General features: G+C 35.0%; 3 protein-coding genes across 3 annotated transcripts; 2 read left to right on the plus strand and 1 right to left on the minus strand.

Moving 5' to 3' along the window:
• Window positions 1-150: 150 nt before the first annotated feature.
• grtp1b (growth hormone regulated TBC protein 1b) lies at window positions 151-4,300 on the plus strand. Its single transcript, XM_039677103.2, has 8 exons — window positions 151-782; window positions 1,054-1,205; window positions 1,302-1,460; window positions 1,585-1,709; window positions 1,964-2,060; window positions 2,387-2,559; window positions 2,732-2,917; window positions 3,009-4,300. Exons 1-8 carry the CDS (start codon window positions 715-717, stop codon window positions 3,111-3,113), a joined length of 1,065 nt encoding a protein of 354 aa, XP_039533037.1. The 5' UTR covers window positions 151-714; the 3' UTR covers window positions 3,114-4,300.
• lamp1b (lysosomal associated membrane protein 1b) lies at window positions 3,879-10,204 on the minus strand. Its single transcript, XM_039677104.2, has 6 exons — window positions 9,907-10,204; window positions 8,969-9,174; window positions 8,529-8,651; window positions 7,611-7,677; window positions 7,349-7,513; window positions 3,879-5,169 (listed from the first exon to the last, which is right to left on the minus strand). The coding sequence occupies exons 1-6, from the start codon at window positions 9,965-9,967 to the stop codon at window positions 5,030-5,032; spliced, it is 762 nt and encodes a 253-aa protein (XP_039533038.1). The 5' UTR covers window positions 9,968-10,204; the 3' UTR covers window positions 3,879-5,029.
• Window positions 10,205-12,284: 2,080 nt separating this feature from the next.
• On the plus strand, window positions 12,285-19,385 carry cd247l (CD247 antigen like). Its single transcript, XM_039677721.2, has 8 exons — window positions 12,285-12,523; window positions 16,303-16,397; window positions 16,491-16,565; window positions 17,735-17,785; window positions 18,036-18,068; window positions 18,264-18,320; window positions 18,431-18,460; window positions 18,904-19,385. Exons 1-8 carry the CDS (start codon window positions 12,466-12,468, stop codon window positions 18,973-18,975), a joined length of 471 nt encoding a protein of 156 aa, XP_039533655.1. The 5' UTR covers window positions 12,285-12,465; the 3' UTR covers window positions 18,976-19,385.
• Window positions 19,386-20,624: the final 1,239 nt, after the last annotated feature.

Consider the following 20,624-nt stretch of genomic DNA (forward strand, 5'->3'; position numbering starts at 1 on the left):
CAGTATAAGTAACATTAGCTGCTTAAGCTTAAAATAGGAGAGCCTGGGGACCTTTATTTTGCCAAAGCAAACTGACAAAAAGCATATCCGTTTTACAGCAAGCATGACAAAGTGAAATGAATTAATTTTATGAAGTGTATGTTTTTTGTTTTTGTTTTTTTACAGTGCTTTTCATTTTGAATTGGACTTTAACTAACTAAAACATTATTCCTTTCTAAATATTATAGAGGAGTGATTTGAGGAAATATATATATGGATGAAATACTTTGCCAAAATAATGATATTATAAACGCAAACTACATTTATTCAAATGGTTGCATGTCATATTGGTTACTGACGCACAAAGTGCAGTTCATTAATAAATGATTGGGTATGGGTCAAAGTATTATATTACTTATATATTATATTAAACTAATTTAATTTAAAAACTAATAGCATAATATATTTATAGCTTTTGAAACAAGTAGAACACAAGTTCCAACATTAATAGGTAAAAAAATATATATAAATCATCTAAATCATACAAATGATTTAAAACAGACTAGCCCTTGAGTTAAATTATACAGATTACTCATTCATTTGCACTCAATGAACCAAACAGGTAAAACGCAATTTACATAGCCTGGGCATACAGTATAACAGGTATAGGGGAGGAGTTTATGTAAACAGCTCGTCTCAGATAGTGTTCGCTGCAAGAGACGCGCTAAACTCTACATGGAGAATCACTTTAATGATCAAAGCAGGGAATGTTCTGCCAGTTCAGACAACAACGACTGCAAGAGGTATGAACGTAACTTTATATTCATATGATGAATTGATATAGGCCTTATAGCATTCGCTTTATTATTGATAGTGACTGTCGCCACGAGATGTGGTCCAAAACACCTGTGCGTCAGGTGATGTTTGCGTCAATGTCATAAACACTTTTTAAAAAGTTTTTTTTTTTTATGTAAAGAAAATAATACTGAACTCATAACTTCTTCATAAGTTTCTGTTATTCTTGTTTCAAATAATTCCCACATGTGAGAACCAAGTCTGTAAATGTGTCTGTAGGATAGACCCATATGGATTTGAGAGATCAGAGGATTTCAGCTATGAATCCAATGAGGAGCTAATGGCCGAGTACTTAGCTGTTCTCACTAGGAGGTCAAAGAAGTGGTCTAAACTTTTGCAGGGCACGGTGAAAGTAGAGAAGAACCTGAAAGGTGGCCATTTCTATATTATTTTTACTAATTTAATCATTACTATATTTTATAAGACATAAAGGTTCACATGTGTGAAGCTGTCGTTTGGGTTTGCAGTGAAGCGATATGTGAGGAAGGGGGTTCCGTGTGAACATCGCACTCAGATCTGGATGGCAGCTAGTGGAGCCCAGGACCAGTTGGAGAGGAATCCTGGGTACTATCATTCTCTATTAAAGGCTGAGCATGACCCTAAAATAGAGGAGACCATACTTGCCGGCAAGTTACTTTTCATGAAACCATATCATTTAAAAGTTTTATAGGCTACTAATTCAAACCTGAATAGAGATAGAACGGGTAATGTTGGAAATAAAATACTTCTGAGATTAATTTTCCTTTCCAGATATGCACAGAACCTTCCCTGACAACATTCAGTTCCGTGACTCCTCACAACCATGTTTACAAAAAGCTCTGTTTAATATACTCCTGGGTTATGCACACCACAATAAGGATGTTGGTTACTGTCAGGTACTACTGTCATATACACATGCCCTTTTACACATAATTATTTCTTAAGTGTAACTTGATTTAAGGATGTATTGAACTTCCTATGAGTATCTAAAACTATTGTTGTGTAAGGATACTAGTGAACAGTCAATTATAACTTGTGAGGAAGTAAGACACATTGTTTACCCTGTCAATACAGAACCTGCTGTACCCGTCTGCGTTCAAATCAGTAGTAGGCTACTGAAATCGAAATGTGTCCCTTGTTGCATTTTTAGGGAATGAACTTTATCGCTGGATACCTCCTCATCATCACCAAAGATGAGGAGAAGTCGTTCTGGTTAATGGATGCTTTACTTGGCAAGATCTTACCAGGTCTGTCACTTTTACCCACTGTTGTATACAACTAGGACTTCTTCAAAACATCATGCATAGGTTAATCATTACATTAATCAAAATGCAATTACTTGTTCCACCTTTGAAATGATTTTGTTTTTGGAGTGAGATCACCTAGACCTTGTGAGTGAGGACAATAATGTTGTATATTAAATAACCAAGAGCCAAAAAGCTATTTAGTCATTGTTTTAGGGTATTGTTGTAGGTAATTTAACACAAAATACCTTGACTCAAAGGGATAGTTCACCCAATAATGAAAATTCTGACATTATTATGCAAGTATATATATATAGTTTTTTTTTTAGACTATTACACCTCAACTATGCTGGGGCTTAAAGTGGATCAAGAGGTGCTTGGAGAGCTTGTCAAGATGAAGGTCCCTTCTGTCTGGCAGGCCATGAATCGGCACAATGTAATGTGGACCCTGGTGGTCTCGCGCTGGTTCATCTGCCTATACATTGACATCCTTCCTGTAGAGGTGAGGATAAAAGTTAAAGGATGTTCTTTGTGAAAAGTGGTCAATGGTAAGCTGTGCAGTCATTCAACAATTTTCAGTCCTTATGAAATGATTAGCCAGTTTTATGGTGTATAAGTAGACATTTCGATGCAAATGTTGAACGTAATGATCGGTATCTGTGTGCTTCTCTCAGACAGTGTTGAGAATATGGGACTGCCTTTTCTATGAGGGATCCAAGATCCTGTTCCGTGTGGCTTTGACACTGATCGGTCACCATCAGAACCTCATCTCACAGGCACGGAGTCTCCCAGAAATCTGTGAACGTTTCAAACAGATCACTCGTGGGGAGTACGTAGAAGACTGCCATTCATTCATGCAGGTACATTCTGTGGATGCTTCTTATTCATAAACTAAGCTAATATTAATGATAATTTTGCTCTGAATGATGTTTCTTTGTCCTATAACTTTAGAAAATCTTTATGGAGCCAGGAGGTCTTTCCATGGAAACGATCACTAAACTCAGGATGATGTGCAGAAATCGCATCACTTCTGCCAAAAACCCTCCCTCACAATAAATGCTGAACTGGATATAAAGTTCTGACTGCATGTGAGATCTACTGTGTGGAATAAAAAATAAACATTTAATGCCATTAAATAACTATGAAATGTTTAAGAAATAAGTGTCAAGGGATACATTACTGTTCAAAAGTTTAGGGTCGGTGTTAAATGTTTTTAAAGTGCCTAATGCTCACTAAGGCTGGGTTTGATTAAAAATAGCAATATTGTGCAATATTACAATTTAAAATATATTTATGTTTTAAGATGTATTCATGTGATGGCAAAGTTGAATTTTCAGCAGCCATTACTCCAGTCTTCAATGTCACATGATCCTCCAGAAACTATTTTAATACGCTGATTTGGTGAAAAAAACAACCAAAAAAAAATTTAATTTGTTGAAAACAGCTTAATTTTATTTGGGAAACCATAATGATGTTTTTTTATGGTTCTTTGATGGATAGAAAGTTCAAGAGCATAACATTTATTTAAAAAAAATATATATATTTTATAACTTTTTAAATGTCTTTGATGGAATTTCTTATTAATTTAATGCCTCCTGGCTGAATAAACGTAATCATTTCTTTCAAAAAAATAAAATAAATAAAATGTAACATTCTGGTGCTGTTATTCCAAACCTGTATGATTTACCTTCTTTTAATTGGAATGAATTTTAACTTTTTTTTCCCCCCTATTGCTTTGTGTATGACAATCAGTTGTCTGTTTAGATATACATCCTGTTGATGAAATGCAATGTTTAACTAATAAATATTTAGGAGGCAAACTCATTTTCTTGTGTTTTATTTTTCATTTTATTTAGAAATTTAGAATCACATTCCCTTAAAACAACATGAACTTCATAGCAATCAAGGCAACACTTCAATATCCACAACAACTTCATTTATGCAGTCCTTCCATATGAAGGCCTGTCAGAAAGGAGAGATTTATCCACTACATGATAAAGCATGTTTCTCTCAGTTCACTCCTTGAGTTTGTAACAGTTAACCATTTACCTAGGTCTATAATAGTCTAAACCTACTTCAAGTTATTCAGAACTTCCTGCTGTGTTAGTGTCAAATGTACCCTTTGCCCATCCAGTAGTGCAAAACCATATTTCCTCATTCTAGTAGAATTTCCCTTTTAACGTTTCTGAATGGATGCAAATACAATGCTAAATGGATGCAAGCAGGCTATATAGTTTTGATATGTAGTATAAGAGAAAAACAGGACTAGTTTGTGTTATTGAAAGGTATTCTACTCTAGAAAGTGGATATTCAATTTACAGACTCAATTAGCAGATTTGGAGAGATGTGGAATTTCATTAAATCTTCATTAAAATGTAGTCAAACCTATTATGTGAGGCTTTGTTGACAGCAATAAGTGTTTTTTTTCCCCCCCTCCAATCTGGTGAGTCCCAAAAACTGACCAGTATTGTAGTGTTTAACTCCAAAAGTGAACTAACTAGCTTAAAAACAAAAAAAAAATTCACAAAAGGTAGTCAGGATCAAGATTAGAAAGTAGTGTTAAATATGTAGTCCCTTTTAGACCGAGTATGTAACAGTAACAACATTATCAGCATCCCTAAATCCTCCTATTCATATAAATAAATAAATGCATAACATTAAATTAACAATATAAGGTACCAAACAGATTGTATGTTTCCCAAAATCCAGATTAAGCCTAAATGACACCAAACAAAACAGATTCCTCTAGGTAAGCATAATCTGGTTCCTGGAAACAATACCTTAGCATGACCTAGACACCTTAGATTTTGCCCTGTACCCTTACGTGTGCATTAATTATATTACGTTTAACATTATCCAACAGAAAGTCCAGGAAACACAAATCCACCTGGACAGTGGCAGCGTGAGACACCACCAGAGGGCTAAAATCTAGGTATCTGCACATCCTGGATTAAAGATTACATGGGGAGGGTTTAGATGGTCTGGTAGCCTGCATGACTTCTGTTCCTGCCAATAAGGTAGGCCAGGATCACAATGAGCACTAGAACAGCCAAGGCAGCACCCACAATGATGGGGATCAACATGTCGTCTTCATCTAACTCACACTCCTCGGCTAGAACAGTGACAGAGCGAGAGGAGAGGGTGGCAAAAGAAGAATTTGAAACAGTTAAGGAAAACAACCAATTCAATCAATCATATCACTATTTCAAGATCTAAATTAATGATCATAATGTGTGTACCTACACAAAGACAGCAGTTTTTCTATGTTGATATGTGTTCTGAGTTTGTCACACCACAGAAAAATGTGTTATTAGCCACCCAGACAAATTTGAATGATAAAAAAGCCGGCAAGTAAGTAAAATAAGCTATCAAAATCTTAATCAAAATCTGCTCTCAAATGCTGGGGGCGTGTCCGCTGGCTTCGCTGAAACCACGCCCACTTGTGGGAAAGCTGCTGATGATGATATTAGGTAAAACGGTTTTCGGGACGGAAGGATGAAGGCCGAAGCGGAAGATAGTTGGCTTGGCCCCGTTCACCAGTAACAGCGGATTATCAGTGAATCCTAGTTGTCTCTGACGAAAGTTTATAAAATTTTACGAGTAAAATGATCACTACAGAGGTGGGTGTTGGCGGTGATCCTCAGCCCTCCAAGATGGTTCTTCACAAAATTAATCCACCTCTTCTTGATGTGATTGTGAATTTAAATAAAACACCGAACTATTTTGTACATGATCGCATCCAGGTAGTAGCCTACGCATACCGTGTCGAAGGCATGGCTAGCTAGCAAACTGTAGGCTGTAATAACTAATAGTACTACTGACAGTAACACGCTATTGAGCGGCGAACTAATGCGAATGTGCTCTATACGCTTATTTTACGCAGCCGCCATTTTGAAATCGAAAGCGAGGCTCCGGTGGGAAGAACCCTGGAAGTACAGATAGACAAAAATGCCTTGGAGTACCAATCTGAAGCTGCTGCCGCGATTTACACAGATGTTATTATCCAATATAGGATATGTGTATAGTTTGTTTCTGAAAAAAAAAAAAAAATATATATATATATATATATATATATATATATATATATATATATATACACACATGTATATATATTAAAAAAATCTATTTATAAATGAACTTCACTGTATATAATCTAAAGTATGAAAGAAACATATGTACATTTTTTTAGAATAACTAATTTCTACATTAAACACAACAACGCGCCATCACATTCGCGACACTTCCTGTTTTCTTCCCACCGGAGCCATTTCAAAATGGCGGCTGCGTGAAATCAACATATTGTTAGGGGAGGGGCCAGCCTCAGTGCATCATCAAGTAGGGGCGTGTCCAGGAGCTCAGGGGCTCCAGTGCGTCATCAAGCGCCCGTTTTAGCCCCACCCAAAAAATCCGGAAAATAGCAATGGTGTAAAACTGTTTATCGGTCTAACTCCACAATTCGGTTCTTTGCAGTTCACATTCTTTGTAATATGTTTTAGCAATAGATTTGTAACATTTATAATGTGTTAAGAATTTTTTTTTTTTTTTTAGAATTGCCTTTACAGAGCCTTTAAACACGTATGCATATTCAAGCAAAAATCAAATTGTAAAATAAGTAGAAAATGGTGTCCCAAAAAAAAGCCAAAATATGAAGTTAAATCATTAATCACTAACATTAGTTAAAAAACTGCATTATTTTTTCTTCCATTTCCTTTCAATTCTGTTGAAGTGTCCCTATTTTTTTTTTTATATACATTACCTTTAAGGCAGTGTGTAATATAGCTGTTAGGGAACGTAAAAGGTCAGCAAAGTTTTAAATATCAAAGTGCACAATAAATAAAATTGTCTCGTAAAAGAAAGAATTGATTCTGAAATGCTGAAACGAATCGTCAGCAATTCCAGTCTCACTTCCATAACGCCGTAGGTTTGTAAAAATGTTGCATTATGGCAGCCTACGGTTTTCATTGGCAGCCCATAAACAACATCTACTTTGACCCGCCCTCAAACACTGCATTTTGAGGCTGAAAAGCAACAATTTGTAGCAAGATGTTTTGTCGTCAAGTAACACAAATGGTTTTGGTTAACAATAAAAACCTTGGATGGGACTACAGTTCTTAAACAGATAAAGGACTATATTTAAGTATATTTGTGTGGACAAAGTTACTGGGTTTATCAGCTTCAATGTTATGACAACTGAGATTTTCATGTTGCCTTTTATGTGTTGAAGCCAGAAAATTCCTTGAAGAATGAGAGAACAAAACTGAGAAAGGGTAAGAGAGAAAGAAAAAAAATACCTGCTCCAAAATCTCCATTGACGCTGAAAGGTTGCACTTGAAGCTGGAAAGTGTTGAGGGAGAAATCCTGTGTAACGCTCAAGGTTTTCTCCTTCTGACACATGTAAGAGTGGCCCAGTGATCCCACCATGTAGTTCAGAGTGGTGTTACCGACAACAAGGCCCTCTAAGCAAAAATAAAACAAAAAGGCTCAGCTTTTCAGAAAACCTAACTAAAAGAACTACAAATTGTATCATACATGGGCTTTTTAAAACTGACTTACTAGCCATATCAGGCAATGCAGCTGACAGCTCCAAACCACTAAGATGATATTTGTTTGATGTGGTATTCTGAAAAGCAAGTTAAGTATATTCCATATGTGATGATGACATCAGTATGTTCTGGGTAATTTGAGGGGAAATTAGAGGAAATAATTAGAATGGCCGTTTTTTTCCATTTTATTTTGACCGATCTCCATTCCGTACTTGCGCAAAATGTAAATTGTGCGGAAATATTACAAGTCGATAAACAGAGCGTTAACACAGGACAGAGATGGGACACGCTGAAGACAGAAGAGCAGATGTGCCAGCAGATGCTGAAAAAGGCACAACAAGCTCACTGTTTGCGATGCTCAAAATAATAGAAGAAAAATATATAGCATTTAGGGTGGGGTTTTTTATTCAAGTATCTCTGAAGGGAACTGACTGTCTTTCGAAAATTTAAATAATATTGTATAATATTGTTTTATTAAAACGGTTTCATATAATATTCTGTATTATAGTGTTTGAGTGCAAATATGATACAGCACATAATACAGTAGTAGGCTAATATACGACAAGCATCATCCTGATTGTTTGACTAAATGTTATAAAGAATGTTCACTGTAAGTTATGAAAGAATCAAATGTTTTAAAAAATGTGGCTAAAATGTTGTTATAAGCATCGCCAAACAAGCTTTCTGTTTTCAATGAATTTATACCCCAAAAGGGCCAACTTATCCTGGGGGATACAAATATTAAAATAAAAAAGTCATGCTTTTCAAACAAATCATGAAATTGTATTATTTGTGTCCTATGTCTGCCCTTTTTTAGGGAAATTCACAATTTGCTTGTAAAAACAAAAAACAAACACGGAACCCAAATCGGCCATAAAGTCTTGATCAGTGCATCCCTAGAAATAATAACAAGAGATTCAGAACTTACTAAAGAGAAGCTGAAAGTCAAATTAATGTTGTCCTCTGTCAGTTTGAGAGTTGCAAAGTCTGGCGCACAGAATCCAGAGAATTTAATCAGGTTCGGATGAAGGTTCAAGACCTCCTGGACAATCTGAAAAGCAAAGTATGATTACATTTAGAAATGAGGACCAAACCTTCCTTACTCTGAATTACTTGCATACAAATCCCTTTAACCCAAGGAATTTTAATAGCGGCAATTTATAATAGCATTTGTCATAGAAATAAAGCATACATGTGTCGTTTTTCTATGTGCCATTTCCAGTAATAAGCTGGGAAAAGGAATGGTTCAACCAAACATTAAAAATATGCTTGTTACCCACCAAAGAGAAAAGTAGATAATTAGCAGAATATTCCAAGCTACTTTTGTCCCAAGAAAGTGAAAGTTACAGTATGTGTGCTGTATAGTACCGTGCCATGAGAGGTTGAAATAAAGCTTATGTTGAGCTGCAGGCCCATCCATGCCAAGAGACAGACTGTGTCGTTGACATTGGTAATATTGTAGCTGCCCCGCTCAGGGGGGCCGGGGGTTGCAGGAGAGGCCGGAGGAGAGCTGGTTTCAGGGGCGACCACAGTGGGCGATACATTAGTGGTCAAAGACGGATGTATAATTAGAGCTGTAATGAAAACATTATTTTAAAAGGTGAGATAGATGAGTTGTAGCACTGGTTAGGGTTAAAGGTGTACTCAGTAAGTTGTTGTTATACTTTTATTAATTCCAATAGCAAAAGAGGTTTTAGAATTTATATTGACCCCCCATCAGCCTGGATGCATGATGTTTGTTTGTTTACTAACTTCTACTGCTTCACACCAGACCTGTTTTATTTATAGTTTTTATTAACATGATTATCACTATTATGTTATTTTGACGTCAACATAAGGGGGCGACCCGTTCACTGATATAATACTGAGTCTTCTTCATCTTATGTACACAAAATTTCAATTATATTTCTAATTTCTTTATTTGTAACAAAAAAAAAGAAGAAAGAATTACAAAAAACATATCTGGGTCCACCTTTAAACGCATAGAAGCAGGTAGCACCGAAGTCAAATACATGATGGTAGTGGTTTTCAGTAACAAAAACAATTTAACGTTATTGTTTTAGAAGTCATGTCTGATGATAATTTACAAATGTTTTTCATTCTGAGCTTTCCCTACACCAAAGGCCTAACGTTACGGAATTGCAGGAATAAACATTATTATTTAAAAAGGAAACAAAGCGTCCACCATACATGGCTTGTTTATTCTTATTAATTAAGCAATTAATTAATGAATTAACACATTAATCAAAGTAACCAGACCAAATATTCCTGCTGCTCAAAATACACTATATTAAAATAAAACTTACCAAACAGCAGGCAAAAAATTGCCCCGGCGGGCATGTTTTGTTTGCGGATAACGGGGATCATGTTTCAAAGTAACGTAAATCAAAACACACTCGAGACAAAAACAGATGATATCAGGCTGTGCAATCTGCGTCTTCAGAGGGGCTCTTCAGATAACTGTTGTTATGGCGCAGACGTTTACGGTCGGTTTGAGCTACCGCTGTGTCAAATCTACATCTAAAAAACGCAGTAGCTCAGATTTGTTTAGTTTCTTGTAACCGCACCGCAGTAGGAAACGCCACCGTCATGTCATGTGATGTGAGCGACTTGCTTCTAAAGCACGCAACAGCGGCAACGCGCATGCGCATGTTTTTCTCGTTTTTAATTTATTTTAATTTATGTCTTGATTTTGAACAAAAAGACGACAAATGTTGCTTCAATTAATAATTATAATAATTAAACTTAGTAGTAAAATTACTTTTATTATATTTGCTAGCTCATCTCTCAAGCACGACAGTTTGTCACATTTCATTGATGATAGCCTAGTGTTGTGATTTTTTTTGTTGGTGTTTTGGTTTCTTTTGGTTCTTGGATAATCAGCGAAATAATTAAATAATATATTAATGATAAAATAAATAAGGATAGTCATGAAATAATTTATTTAAATATATTTAATAATTTAATAATTTAATAATTTAAATAATTTAATAATTATTTAATAATACGCTATAGATTGAAACCCGGCCCAAATTATCCTTTAAGGATGCCTTGTGTTCATCCATTAACTGCAGTAAACACTGTTCCTCTGTCCAGTCGGGCTTTCTCGTCCTTCTTGGTTTTGATTTCATGTTTGTTATAAAACCAATTAACATTCAAACCACCGCTTAAATAGACATGCCAGCAATCAGTGTAACTGGGAACAAGTTGTATCATTCTAAGCCAATCAAATACCTTATAGAAAATTAACAGCATGGTTATAATAATAAAAAAAGGATTTATACACATATATAATCTGTGTGTCTGTGTGTGTGTGTGCGCGGCCAGGGATTTTGGGCCCCATGAAAAATTATGAGGTAAGGCCCCTACTGCACCCGTTCAATTAGCTAATAAAATCGATCTCTGGGGCCCCTAAAAGTGTTTGGGCCCTTAGAATCGTCCTAACTTTTCCCCCCTTAGCGCGCCCTGTGTGTGTGTGTGTGTGTGTGTGTGTGTGAACAGTAAAATAGGAAAAAATTATGCATGTAATTTCAAAGTGAAGGCTTAGAATAGACCTTATGGTTAAATCACTCTCTTTTTTTCCCTTCTTGAACAACCAACCAATCAGTCTTCAAAAGATGATGTCATACATAGCAACGGGGTCAACCCCGCCTCCTCACTCAGATGAAAGTTTTTGTCTTTTCCTAACTCAGAGTTGCTCTCAGATCTGTCCCGAATCGCTCTGCTAAGACTCGTATAAATTAACAGTAAGGGCCCTGATATGTTGATCTGATGAAATTAATCAAACACTGTTTATGGCAGCAATTTGGGAGACTGGGAGAAATCTTTTTACTCCAGTAAATATTTATTATAAGGTAGTAGTTTATTTTGAGAAGTCAATATATAGACACAATATAAAGACTTTAAAGCTATAGAACATTTCTTACAATACCCAGGAAATATATATATAATAGGCCCTACAATTCATTGAATCTTGAATGGCATGATGTTGAAAATTGAATGGCATGATGTCACTCTATCTATAAGTAGGCCTAAGTTGTCACAGTGGAACCTGACTTTAAAAAAAAAAAAAAACTATTATCAAAAAGGTTTTTTTTAATCATCAAAAAAAAAGGTAATGTACAACAAATATTGTAATTAAAAAATAACAATACATTTTAGCATACATTTACATATTTCACAATGAAAATACTAGTTTGTTGAATTTGCTTGATCTGACATGAAGTACTAAAATCTGCCATCATCATATAGTCAAACCTTGCTAAAACATTGATTCTTGATTGAAACCAACATACAAAACCATACCAATGGCAAATGCAGAACAGCAGGGGGCACAACATACAAACTACCCTGTCAATTAGTACTAGCTATGTCTATTTTAAATTAAAAAAAAATATTTATTTTTATTAATACAGGTGAAGGTTTATGATCTGTTCTGAAAATGTTGCCTGGTTATGTTTTTTCCCCAGCTGTTTGAACAAATATTTAGTGTATGATTTCCTGCAGGGACATTTTTTTATTCAAATTTGTTTACAGTCCAATGTTGTTAAAAAAAGGAAACAACAAATTCAACAGACAGGCTGCATGCAACCTGCAACACCGGTGAAAGACGACTTATAGCGTGAGGGTCTAAAAATATACAGGAAATGGTGAGCTTTTTTGAGATGAGAGAGGACAACTCTTTGGTGGAGGCAGTGGTTGTCATTCACTAGAACAGAAAACCTAGGGCTAGGGCCACTTCCTGTTAGGTAAAAGTTGACAGTACAAGCAATCAAAACAGAAAAGCTAAAAACTGTTACACATCACTTATAGGCCAAACAACAGGAAGGAACGGCATCTACAGAAATATAGTTTCAGGGAATGTAATGGAAATGAGCAGGACAACCACTGTATTGTTCTTGGCCACACATGTGTCTTCTGCAGGTAAAATCCTTTCTCTGGCTCTTTACATCATTTTGTTGCACAGGGTGTCAAAAACACATAACATTTAGCGCAAAGTTTTGATGGTTTATGGTCTAAAAAATATGGACTTGTCATTTGAGTAAATGTTTAGGAATTGAAAATTATACATGTTTTATTATGTTTTTGTGTGTGTGCGTGCATTATCTCCTGTAGGCTAAAGAAAGATTGGGGTCACACACCTCTTCATGTGGCCATTTTAGTTTCCATGCACAACCTAGAATTGTAACATGGCATGTTACAACATTCTTAAGTGCAAAATACTTGTTTGCAACATAATGTTTAAAAAGATGAAAGTTTTTGAAGAAAGAAAGGCTTTCCAGTTGTACTATGATGGTGTGTAACTGTCATCTTTGTGTTTAAATGTTGTTTCCTGAGATTAAAAAAAATGAAGATCCAACAAAAGCAACTCGAAAACCTACACTCACTTTTTGTGAAACCTGAAGCCAAAATCGAAAGATCAGTAAATGGTGTCTTTGCAAAAGTCTAACGACCGCGTAGACACACAAAGTATAGGATACTTTTTATTTCCCATATTGAATTTAAAATAAATAATAAATAATTTTAATATAATTATTATTATATGTGTAGTAGTGGTTGTAATTATTACAACTAAAGGTAAACAGATACAGCAACAACAACAAAAAACCTGCACAAGCCGATTATGTATTCAGTAATGAATAATTAGGCGTTTAGATAAATGGCGAAACCCTTTACATGCTTTGAATGCACAACTACATTCAAATCTACTAGATGTTTCTGGTATTTGGAAAGAATTGTAAAATCACTGAATATGATGTATATAATAATCCTCTCTTAACAGTCAGTATTTATAAAACTATGCCTATTTTTCTCAATTCATCAGTTTTGATAACTGTCATTGAATTGAATCACACAAAGTAGCCTATAAACAACTTTATTTTAGCATTAATAGCTTCTTCAGTGTAATTATAGGGTCGTAAAATGATAAAGCATAGAATCTTTTTTACTGCTGATTTTAAATTTCTAACTAAAGCACTTTCTTGTGTTATATGAAGCAACTAAAACACAGCTTATGATAAATGTGTAAAGATTTCATTTGATAAGACTAGACCAATATATACTTTATATTGGTTGTTAATAAGTCCTTGTTTCTGTACACTCTTAGAAGAATAGGTTCTAAATAGAACCTTAAAAGGTTCTATCAGCGCTACATATTTGGAACCCCTAAAAGGTTATATACCGAACCATTTTTAAGGGTTCAATAATATAAGAACCATTTAGGGTTCTTTGTAACCAGGAAAAAGGTACTATATGGAACCTTTTGGGTTCATTCATTATCATTTGTTTTGTCCTTTCCGGATTCAATATTTCATATTATCGACAAACATCAAGACCCTAAAATGTATTTATGAATGCATGTCACATGATTTAGAAAATGTATATATTTATATAATGTTATTTAGTTAATCAATATCACACGAAGAGTGCCATTTCAGTTTTTCTCCTCTAAAAATCAGCCTGATTATGTGATATTAAGTTACAACAAAAAAATGAATTCCAACTACGAAATGTTGCAGAAAAATGTCATATATGAAGGAATGATATATAGCCTATAAAGAACCTTTGTGCCAAAAGAACCTTTTTAGCATAAAATGTTATTTGGAGTTGAGTAAAAAACCCTATGCTTCATATATAGAACCCCAATTAACCCTTTTTTTTTTATAAGAGTATATGTAATGCCCTTGCAGAAAACTTTCATTTAGTATGTGAAATGTGTGGTCAGTTTGCTAACCTTCATCCACCGGCCCCATTAACACCTATTTGATCTGCAGTGATGCAACAGGACCTTCACTGTTTTGTGCTCGTTCTTGCACTTAACTAGACTCATGCAGAGAAACCACCAAACTAGATTACACACACACATTTACACAGAGATCACAGAGAGACAGGTAGAGGCGCTTGGGCCCCTGTTGCCTCTGACAGGAAGGCATGAGTGCAGGGTTTTGTTTTTTTTCATAAAGGACCCACTCAATGTTCTAAATGTGGAAATAAATGACAGACGAGAGTGAGGAATGAGACTCTTTATTAATCATGCAGGAATTAGCTAAAATATTACTGGACGATGTTTCAGTAGGCTACCAAACAAGCCGTTTAATATTACAGTACATGCAGATAATTGTGCCAAATCATCGTGTGTCGACAAAGCTTTGTACATAGCATGGTGCATGTTAGTTTTAGTTACTTTCTTTTAAACTAAAAAAAAAAATGCCTTTGGGTTAAATTTTTAAATTACATTTTTAACCCCACGTTTGGGTTTGTCCATATTTGACCCAAAATGGGGTTAAACCAACCCAGCATTTTTTTAGAGTGTAACGTCTTTAATCTACCTATCCAAAACATTATTTAGCCTATATATTTCAAAAGTACTGGCGTGGTGGCGGGTTGACTTGTTTATTTGGTAGGAGAGTCCTGCATTACACAATTATCTTTGTTTCTATTTTTTTGAGTGTTGTTTTTTATTTTTCCTAATGATACAGTATCATTAGTGCAAGAATGTCTACATCTTTGAGAACTGATTACAGTTAAAAGTAATTGATTCAAGTTGGATATTGAAGTTTATCCACAAAATCTTGCTAAATTAATAGATTGCAATACGATAGCCTATTCGTAAAGTTTTGGGAGGTGGCCCCTTTTAAACTTTTTAAGAGGGATAATAGTTAATGGTTAATGCAATATATTGCATATGAAAATGCCATGAATTTAAATTCGAAAGGCATTGTATCTCCAGTTTTGTCTGTTTGGTTGAATTTTTGGCAAACATAGTTAGATTTTCATATCCACAGTTATTTCAAACCACACTTGCTCATAATTATGTTTTATTAAAAAAAAGGAATGTATACTTGTCTGCCCAATCAAGACATTTACGGGCTTTAGGAAACTAATAATCTCAAAGATTGTCTATAGATTTATTTTGCCTTGTTTATAAGAGATCATAAACAAGAAAAAAAAATCTATAGTCAATGTTTGAGATTATTAGTTTCCTGAAGCCCGTGAATGACAGTATTATCCGATTAAATGTTCTATAAAGTGTGCAATGTTAGGTCACCATCTAAAATAAATGTGATCCATTCAGCTTTGATCGATTCCTCAATTATGTCAAGAAGTTTTGACTGGTCTCAGTGGTTTATTTTTGTAAAGCCAGTTTGCATATTCATCCTGATAACTGATTAGTTAAAGTGTTCGACGTTATCTATAGCAGATCATTTGGCTGCCTCAGGTTAAACCACTTAAATGTTAATATATCCCACGCCACTCTCAACATCAAGGCAAAACTCATGTGCATACCACCTATTGGCACAATGGACAGTTTTCCATCACGTCCCGTGTTTATGATTCTGTTTGGCGAGAATTAACATCAGAGGAAGTCTTCGTATTAGACGGTTATTCCAGAACTAGACATGAAAAGCCTTGAGATACAGAAATTCTTAGTTTCCTCAAAATTTAGTCAACCTCTTAATGTACCGTAATCTAAATATATAACATTTATCTCTGTATTTAATCATCTGGCGGTTTAGGTTCTAGAGGTGCTTCTCATAAATTGACTGTCTTTCTCATTTTTCAATTATTTTATTCATTCTTGTTTTATTAACATAGACAAATCATTCAGAACCTTGATAAATAAGTAGAGCCACCACATTTTTGTTGAGTTTTAGTGTACTTGCTTAATGGAAGGCCTTTCAAATTGTTTGTTCTGTTCGCAGAGGCCTCTTTGAGCGACCCAACAAATTGCTATATTTTAGATGTTTTTCTCCTGCTGTATTCTATCATTTTTACTGCTCTCTACTTCCGAGAGAAGGTAAGTTGAGCTCTTAACATTCACAGTTTGTTCCAAGTGAATAAATACCTCATGGTTTTAACCACTGACTTGTGTTCTGCCTTGTATGCTTAGTTTACAAAGGAAGGGCCTGTTCCTCCAGCAGAGCCTGCAGCCCCGGCCCATAACCCCAATGAGCCCGTCTATACAGTGAGTTATCATTAATACATATCTCACAGATCATGTTCAAGGTTCAAAACATACTTCATGTGTTGACATGTATTGCATTGAATGAGTCATTCCTACTATGAAAGTGCTTTGTATTTGATAAAACATTAAACTCGATTATCGACAAAGTCATGATTAAGTGAACATAGCTATTTTGTTTGGATGGATGTTGCTATATTTGTGATGTGCATCGTTGATGCACTTCTGAACATATAATGTATTTGTTAGGCTTTAGTTACTTCCTTTTACCTATCTATAATGAAAAAGTTTTTTAATGTTGTGTTACTTTCGCTATCTGTTGAGTTTCATCTCATGCAAAGATGAAACTCAACATAAATTGTCTTTTTGGCAATCTGAGAACAGCCAGTTGACTATTTTAAAGTGATGTGATGTATATTTATTATGACATAATAAAGTGATAAATAATGGCAGTGTTAATGTTTTGTGGAGTTGTTTTGATCCTAACAATAAACATTTGACCGTTGAGCGCTGTAGCTACTATTACCACAGCGTTCAACGGCTCTGGCGATGTCTGTTCGCTAGGGTCTTTATCGCCAGGTAAAAATATGAGCCCTTGGGCCCCTGTCTAACTTCAAATCTAACATTTGTGGTAAATGAAATGATAAAAATTTTACTAAGCCTATATACTTAAATGTAAAAAACAAATAGATATAGTAGGCGTACATTTAGGCCCCCTACCTTCCAAAAAAGAATATATTTTGAAGAATATGGGTAACCAAACCATTGATAGGCCCTTGACTTCCATTATGTTTCAGTCAGTGTGGCCCATCAACTTTGTTTGGTTAACCGTATCTTCTGAAAATATCGGAATTTTTTTGTTCAGCAGAAGAAATAAATAGGCTACATACATGTTTGGAACAACTTGAGAATAGGCTACGTAAATGACAAAAAAAAAAAAAAAAAAAAAAAAAAATATGCACATAGGCTACGCACAAACACGCTAAACATTAATTTCTGGACAGAGCTTCTAAAAGGATGGTTTAACCCTATATTAAAATATCTAGTTAAATTACTACGTACAGAATCATATAGGCCTACTGATTTTTAACGTGGCAAAAGGCAAATTGCACTAAAAGGAATGACCCGATTAATAAAGACTTTATTCAATGTGTGTGTGCTGTATTTCTTAGGACTTGGATCTGCCACAGATGAGTTCCGATTATCAGCAACTGGACCGACCGGTGAGATTATTTTATGTTTTCATTTCATTTAACAAGCCTATTTAAATTAGCCACACGGCAGTTTGAACATCAGTGCGTTAACTGCAAATATAGTACATCGTACACAGACGTTATGCCTACTTCGTGACGTGTCATGATATCCAATCCTGTTTGTAATCTGATATACATTATATAAACGTGAAAATGCAATTTTGAAGAAAAGTTGTTTTTAGAAGCCAAACTTCATCTAATCAATATCAACATATTTCAGATTAGAAGACGGGAGCCAGAGACACATTATCAGGTAAGTTAAACCACTTATTAGTCAGAAAGGATGTGGATAAGATCTGAGAAAAAGATACATTTTTAACCAGATAAAACTTTCTTCTCATGGTAACCTAAAGCGACAGCTTAATCGCTGCTGCCCTCCTGTGGTTGTTTACAGTTGTGCACTTGCATGTTTTGATCGTTCCTAAATGGTGGTTGGTGTCTTTTCTAGGAACTAAGAGGAGCAAGAAATGATGAATATCAGGAAATAAGACCAAAAGGAGCCAAAGTAAGTACACGGACATGGGAAAGTGTGTAATTTCACCCAATGATGAGGCATAATATCCTTATAAATCAGCAAAATCAGCATAAATTGCTAATTATTTTCTATTTCTGCAGGCTCGCAAAGCCAAGAGCAAATCTGATGAGGTAATGTAACAATTCGTTTTAAAATCTTGATTTGATATAGACCTAGTACTTAAATGGCATTCATACATATATAAATATATACATATATGATATATAAATATATACATATACACATATACATATATGTATACATATACACACACACACACACACACACACACATATATATATATATATATATATATGTATGTATGTGTGTGTGTGTGTGTGTGTGTGTGTGTTTTACATAAAAATATATTTTATGGCCACTTTGTACGGTATATTACATTATATCTATTTACAAATTATATATTTTCTCTTCCCTATTTTACTCTCTTCATTTACTTAAGCATCTGTTATCAGTGTTTTAGGTTTTTAAAACATTGCACTGCTTGGTAGGTTTTTACACAGACTGCAGTTTTGTTAAATTCATCAGTTCATGTAATTGGTTTATTCCGTTAAAGGCTCGGACGGGGAGAAAAAGGGATGCAGCCGAGGCTTTGGAGATGGAAACTTTTCCCACAACACACAATTAACACACAGCACAACCTCAGGAGCAATTTTTATATCTTCCAACTTACAGATAAATTGTTTATCTTTGTTGGATGCCTTTATGTGTCTTGCTTTATACATATCCACAAAAGATTGGGGTCAGTAAGATCAGGTAAAAAAAAAATTAGTATTGAATAAATACTTTAATTCAGCATGGATGCATTAAAATATATTTAAAAAAATGTGACTGTAAAGACAAAAGATTTATATTTCACAATGTTTTTTTTTTACAATTTTAAACATTGATAAGAAACGTTTCTTGTTCGCCAAATCAGCATATTAGTTTTATTTCTAAAGAGTCACGTGACAGCTTTTCCAACCCATGGAATAAATGACATTTTAAAAGATATTAAAAATTACTGTGTAACAATAAAAATTAAATCAAACAAGCTTTGAGGCTTTTCAAAAACATTTTAAATAATCTTACCGACCCCGAACTTTCGAACGGCTGTGTGTGATGTATGTGATGATGTATGTATGTGTATATATAGTATATATGCAATTTTTGGTTGCAATAGTAGATCTTGTTTGCTAATGCAAGGCAGGCAAGATCATTTCGAACCAATTGTACAAGGCAATTTAAAGGGATAGTTCACTTTGAAATTAATGTTTGATATGTTTTAGCTTACCTCAAGGGCATCCAAGATGTCGGTGTCTTTGTTTCCACAGTAATTTCAATTTTGATATTTTTAGGTCAAACAGTTCTTGTCTGTCAAGTCATCTAATGGAGGTCTATGGGGTCCACCTCAAAGAGCATGCACAGAGAAGTCCAAATTAAACATGATTTAATGACTCGTAAATGTAAGTACACAATGATGGCCTAAGACACGAAACGAGCGGTTTGTGTGAGAAAACGAACAGTATTTAAATAGTTTTTACCTCTTGTAACTACAGCCACGTCCAAGTGATCTGAGGGCGAGGGCCCTTCTATTTGCGCAAGCATGCCGGAAAGCCCCGGAAGTGATCTCCCGCGTGTGTACGTCACTCTTTGTTTACACAGAGATTTCAGAAGTGTAAACATACAAAACATATTTAGATATACAGGAAATTGCAATGGAAGACGATTTCGAAAGATTTGCAACAATCACTTCCGGCGCACTTGCGCAGACCGTAGCGCCCGTGCCTTCAGATCACTTGGACGTGGCTGTGGTTACAAGAGGTAAAACGATATAAATACTGTTCGTTTTCTCACACAAACCGCTCGTTTCGTGTCTTAGGCCATCAATGTGTACTTACATTTACGAGTCATTAAATCATGCTTAATTTGGACTTCTCTGTGCATGCTCTTTGAGGTGGACCCCATATACCTCCATTATACTGTATGACTGACAGACAAGAACGGTTTGACCTAAAAATATCAAAATTGAAAATACTGTGGAAACAAAGACACTTACATATGGATGCCCTCGAGGTAAGCTAAAACATATCAAACATTAATTTCAAAGTGAACTGTCCCTTTAAGAACTAGACCTCTGTCTGGAGAGGTAGGAGACAGTGCTCTTATTTTCTACATGTGTGTCTAAAATAGTCCATTTGACTGATTACTGTAAAACAAGGGTAAAATGAAATAAAATAATGATCAATTCCGTGAGTTCTTGCTCTGAAATAGGACAAATATTAAAAGACCAAAGAC

The sequence above is a fragment of the Pimephales promelas genome, chromosome 7 (genome assembly GCF_988280905.1).
Source record: "Pimephales promelas chromosome 7, fPimPro1.hap1.1, whole genome shotgun sequence".
NCBI classification, from domain to species: Eukaryota; Metazoa; Chordata; class Actinopteri; order Cypriniformes; family Leuciscidae; genus Pimephales; species Pimephales promelas.

What these genes read in the sequence shown, in the direction of transcription:
- grtp1b (XM_039677103.2), top strand. Translation starts at nt 715, where the DNA reads ATGGAGAATCACTTTAATGATCAAAGCAGGGAATGTTCTGCCAGTTCA. An exon ending in AGGATGTTGGTTACTGTCAG is followed by an intron (nt 1,710 to 1,963) that starts GTACTACTGTCA and finishes TTGCATTTTTAG; the next exon opens with GGAATGAACTTTATCGCTGG. An exon ending in ACTTGGCAAGATCTTACCAG is followed by an intron (nt 2,061 to 2,386) that starts GTCTGTCACTTT and finishes TTTTTTTTTTAG; the next exon opens with ACTATTACACCTCAACTATG.
- lamp1b (XM_039677104.2), bottom strand. Translation starts at nt 9,967, where the DNA reads ATGATCCCCGTTATCCGCAAACAAAACATGCCCGCCGGGGCAATTTTT. An exon ending in TTTCAACCTCTCATGGCACG is followed by an intron (nt 8,652 to 8,968) that starts GTACTATACAGC and finishes TTTGCTTTTCAG; the next exon opens with ATTGTCCAGGAGGTCTTGAA. An exon ending in CAATGGAGATTTTGGAGCAG is followed by an intron (nt 5,170 to 7,348) that starts GTATTTTTTTTC and finishes TCACTGTTCTAG; the next exon opens with CCGAGGAGTGTGAGTTAGAT.
- cd247l (XM_039677721.2), top strand. Translation starts at nt 12,466, where the DNA reads ATGGAAATGAGCAGGACAACCACTGTATTGTTCTTGGCCACACATGTG. An exon ending in CCAATGAGCCCGTCTATACA is followed by an intron (nt 16,566 to 17,734) that starts GTGAGTTATCAT and finishes TGTATTTCTTAG; the next exon opens with GACTTGGATCTGCCACAGAT. An exon ending in ATCAGCAACTGGACCGACCG is followed by an intron (nt 17,786 to 18,035) that starts GTGAGATTATTT and finishes AACATATTTCAG; the next exon opens with ATTAGAAGACGGGAGCCAGA.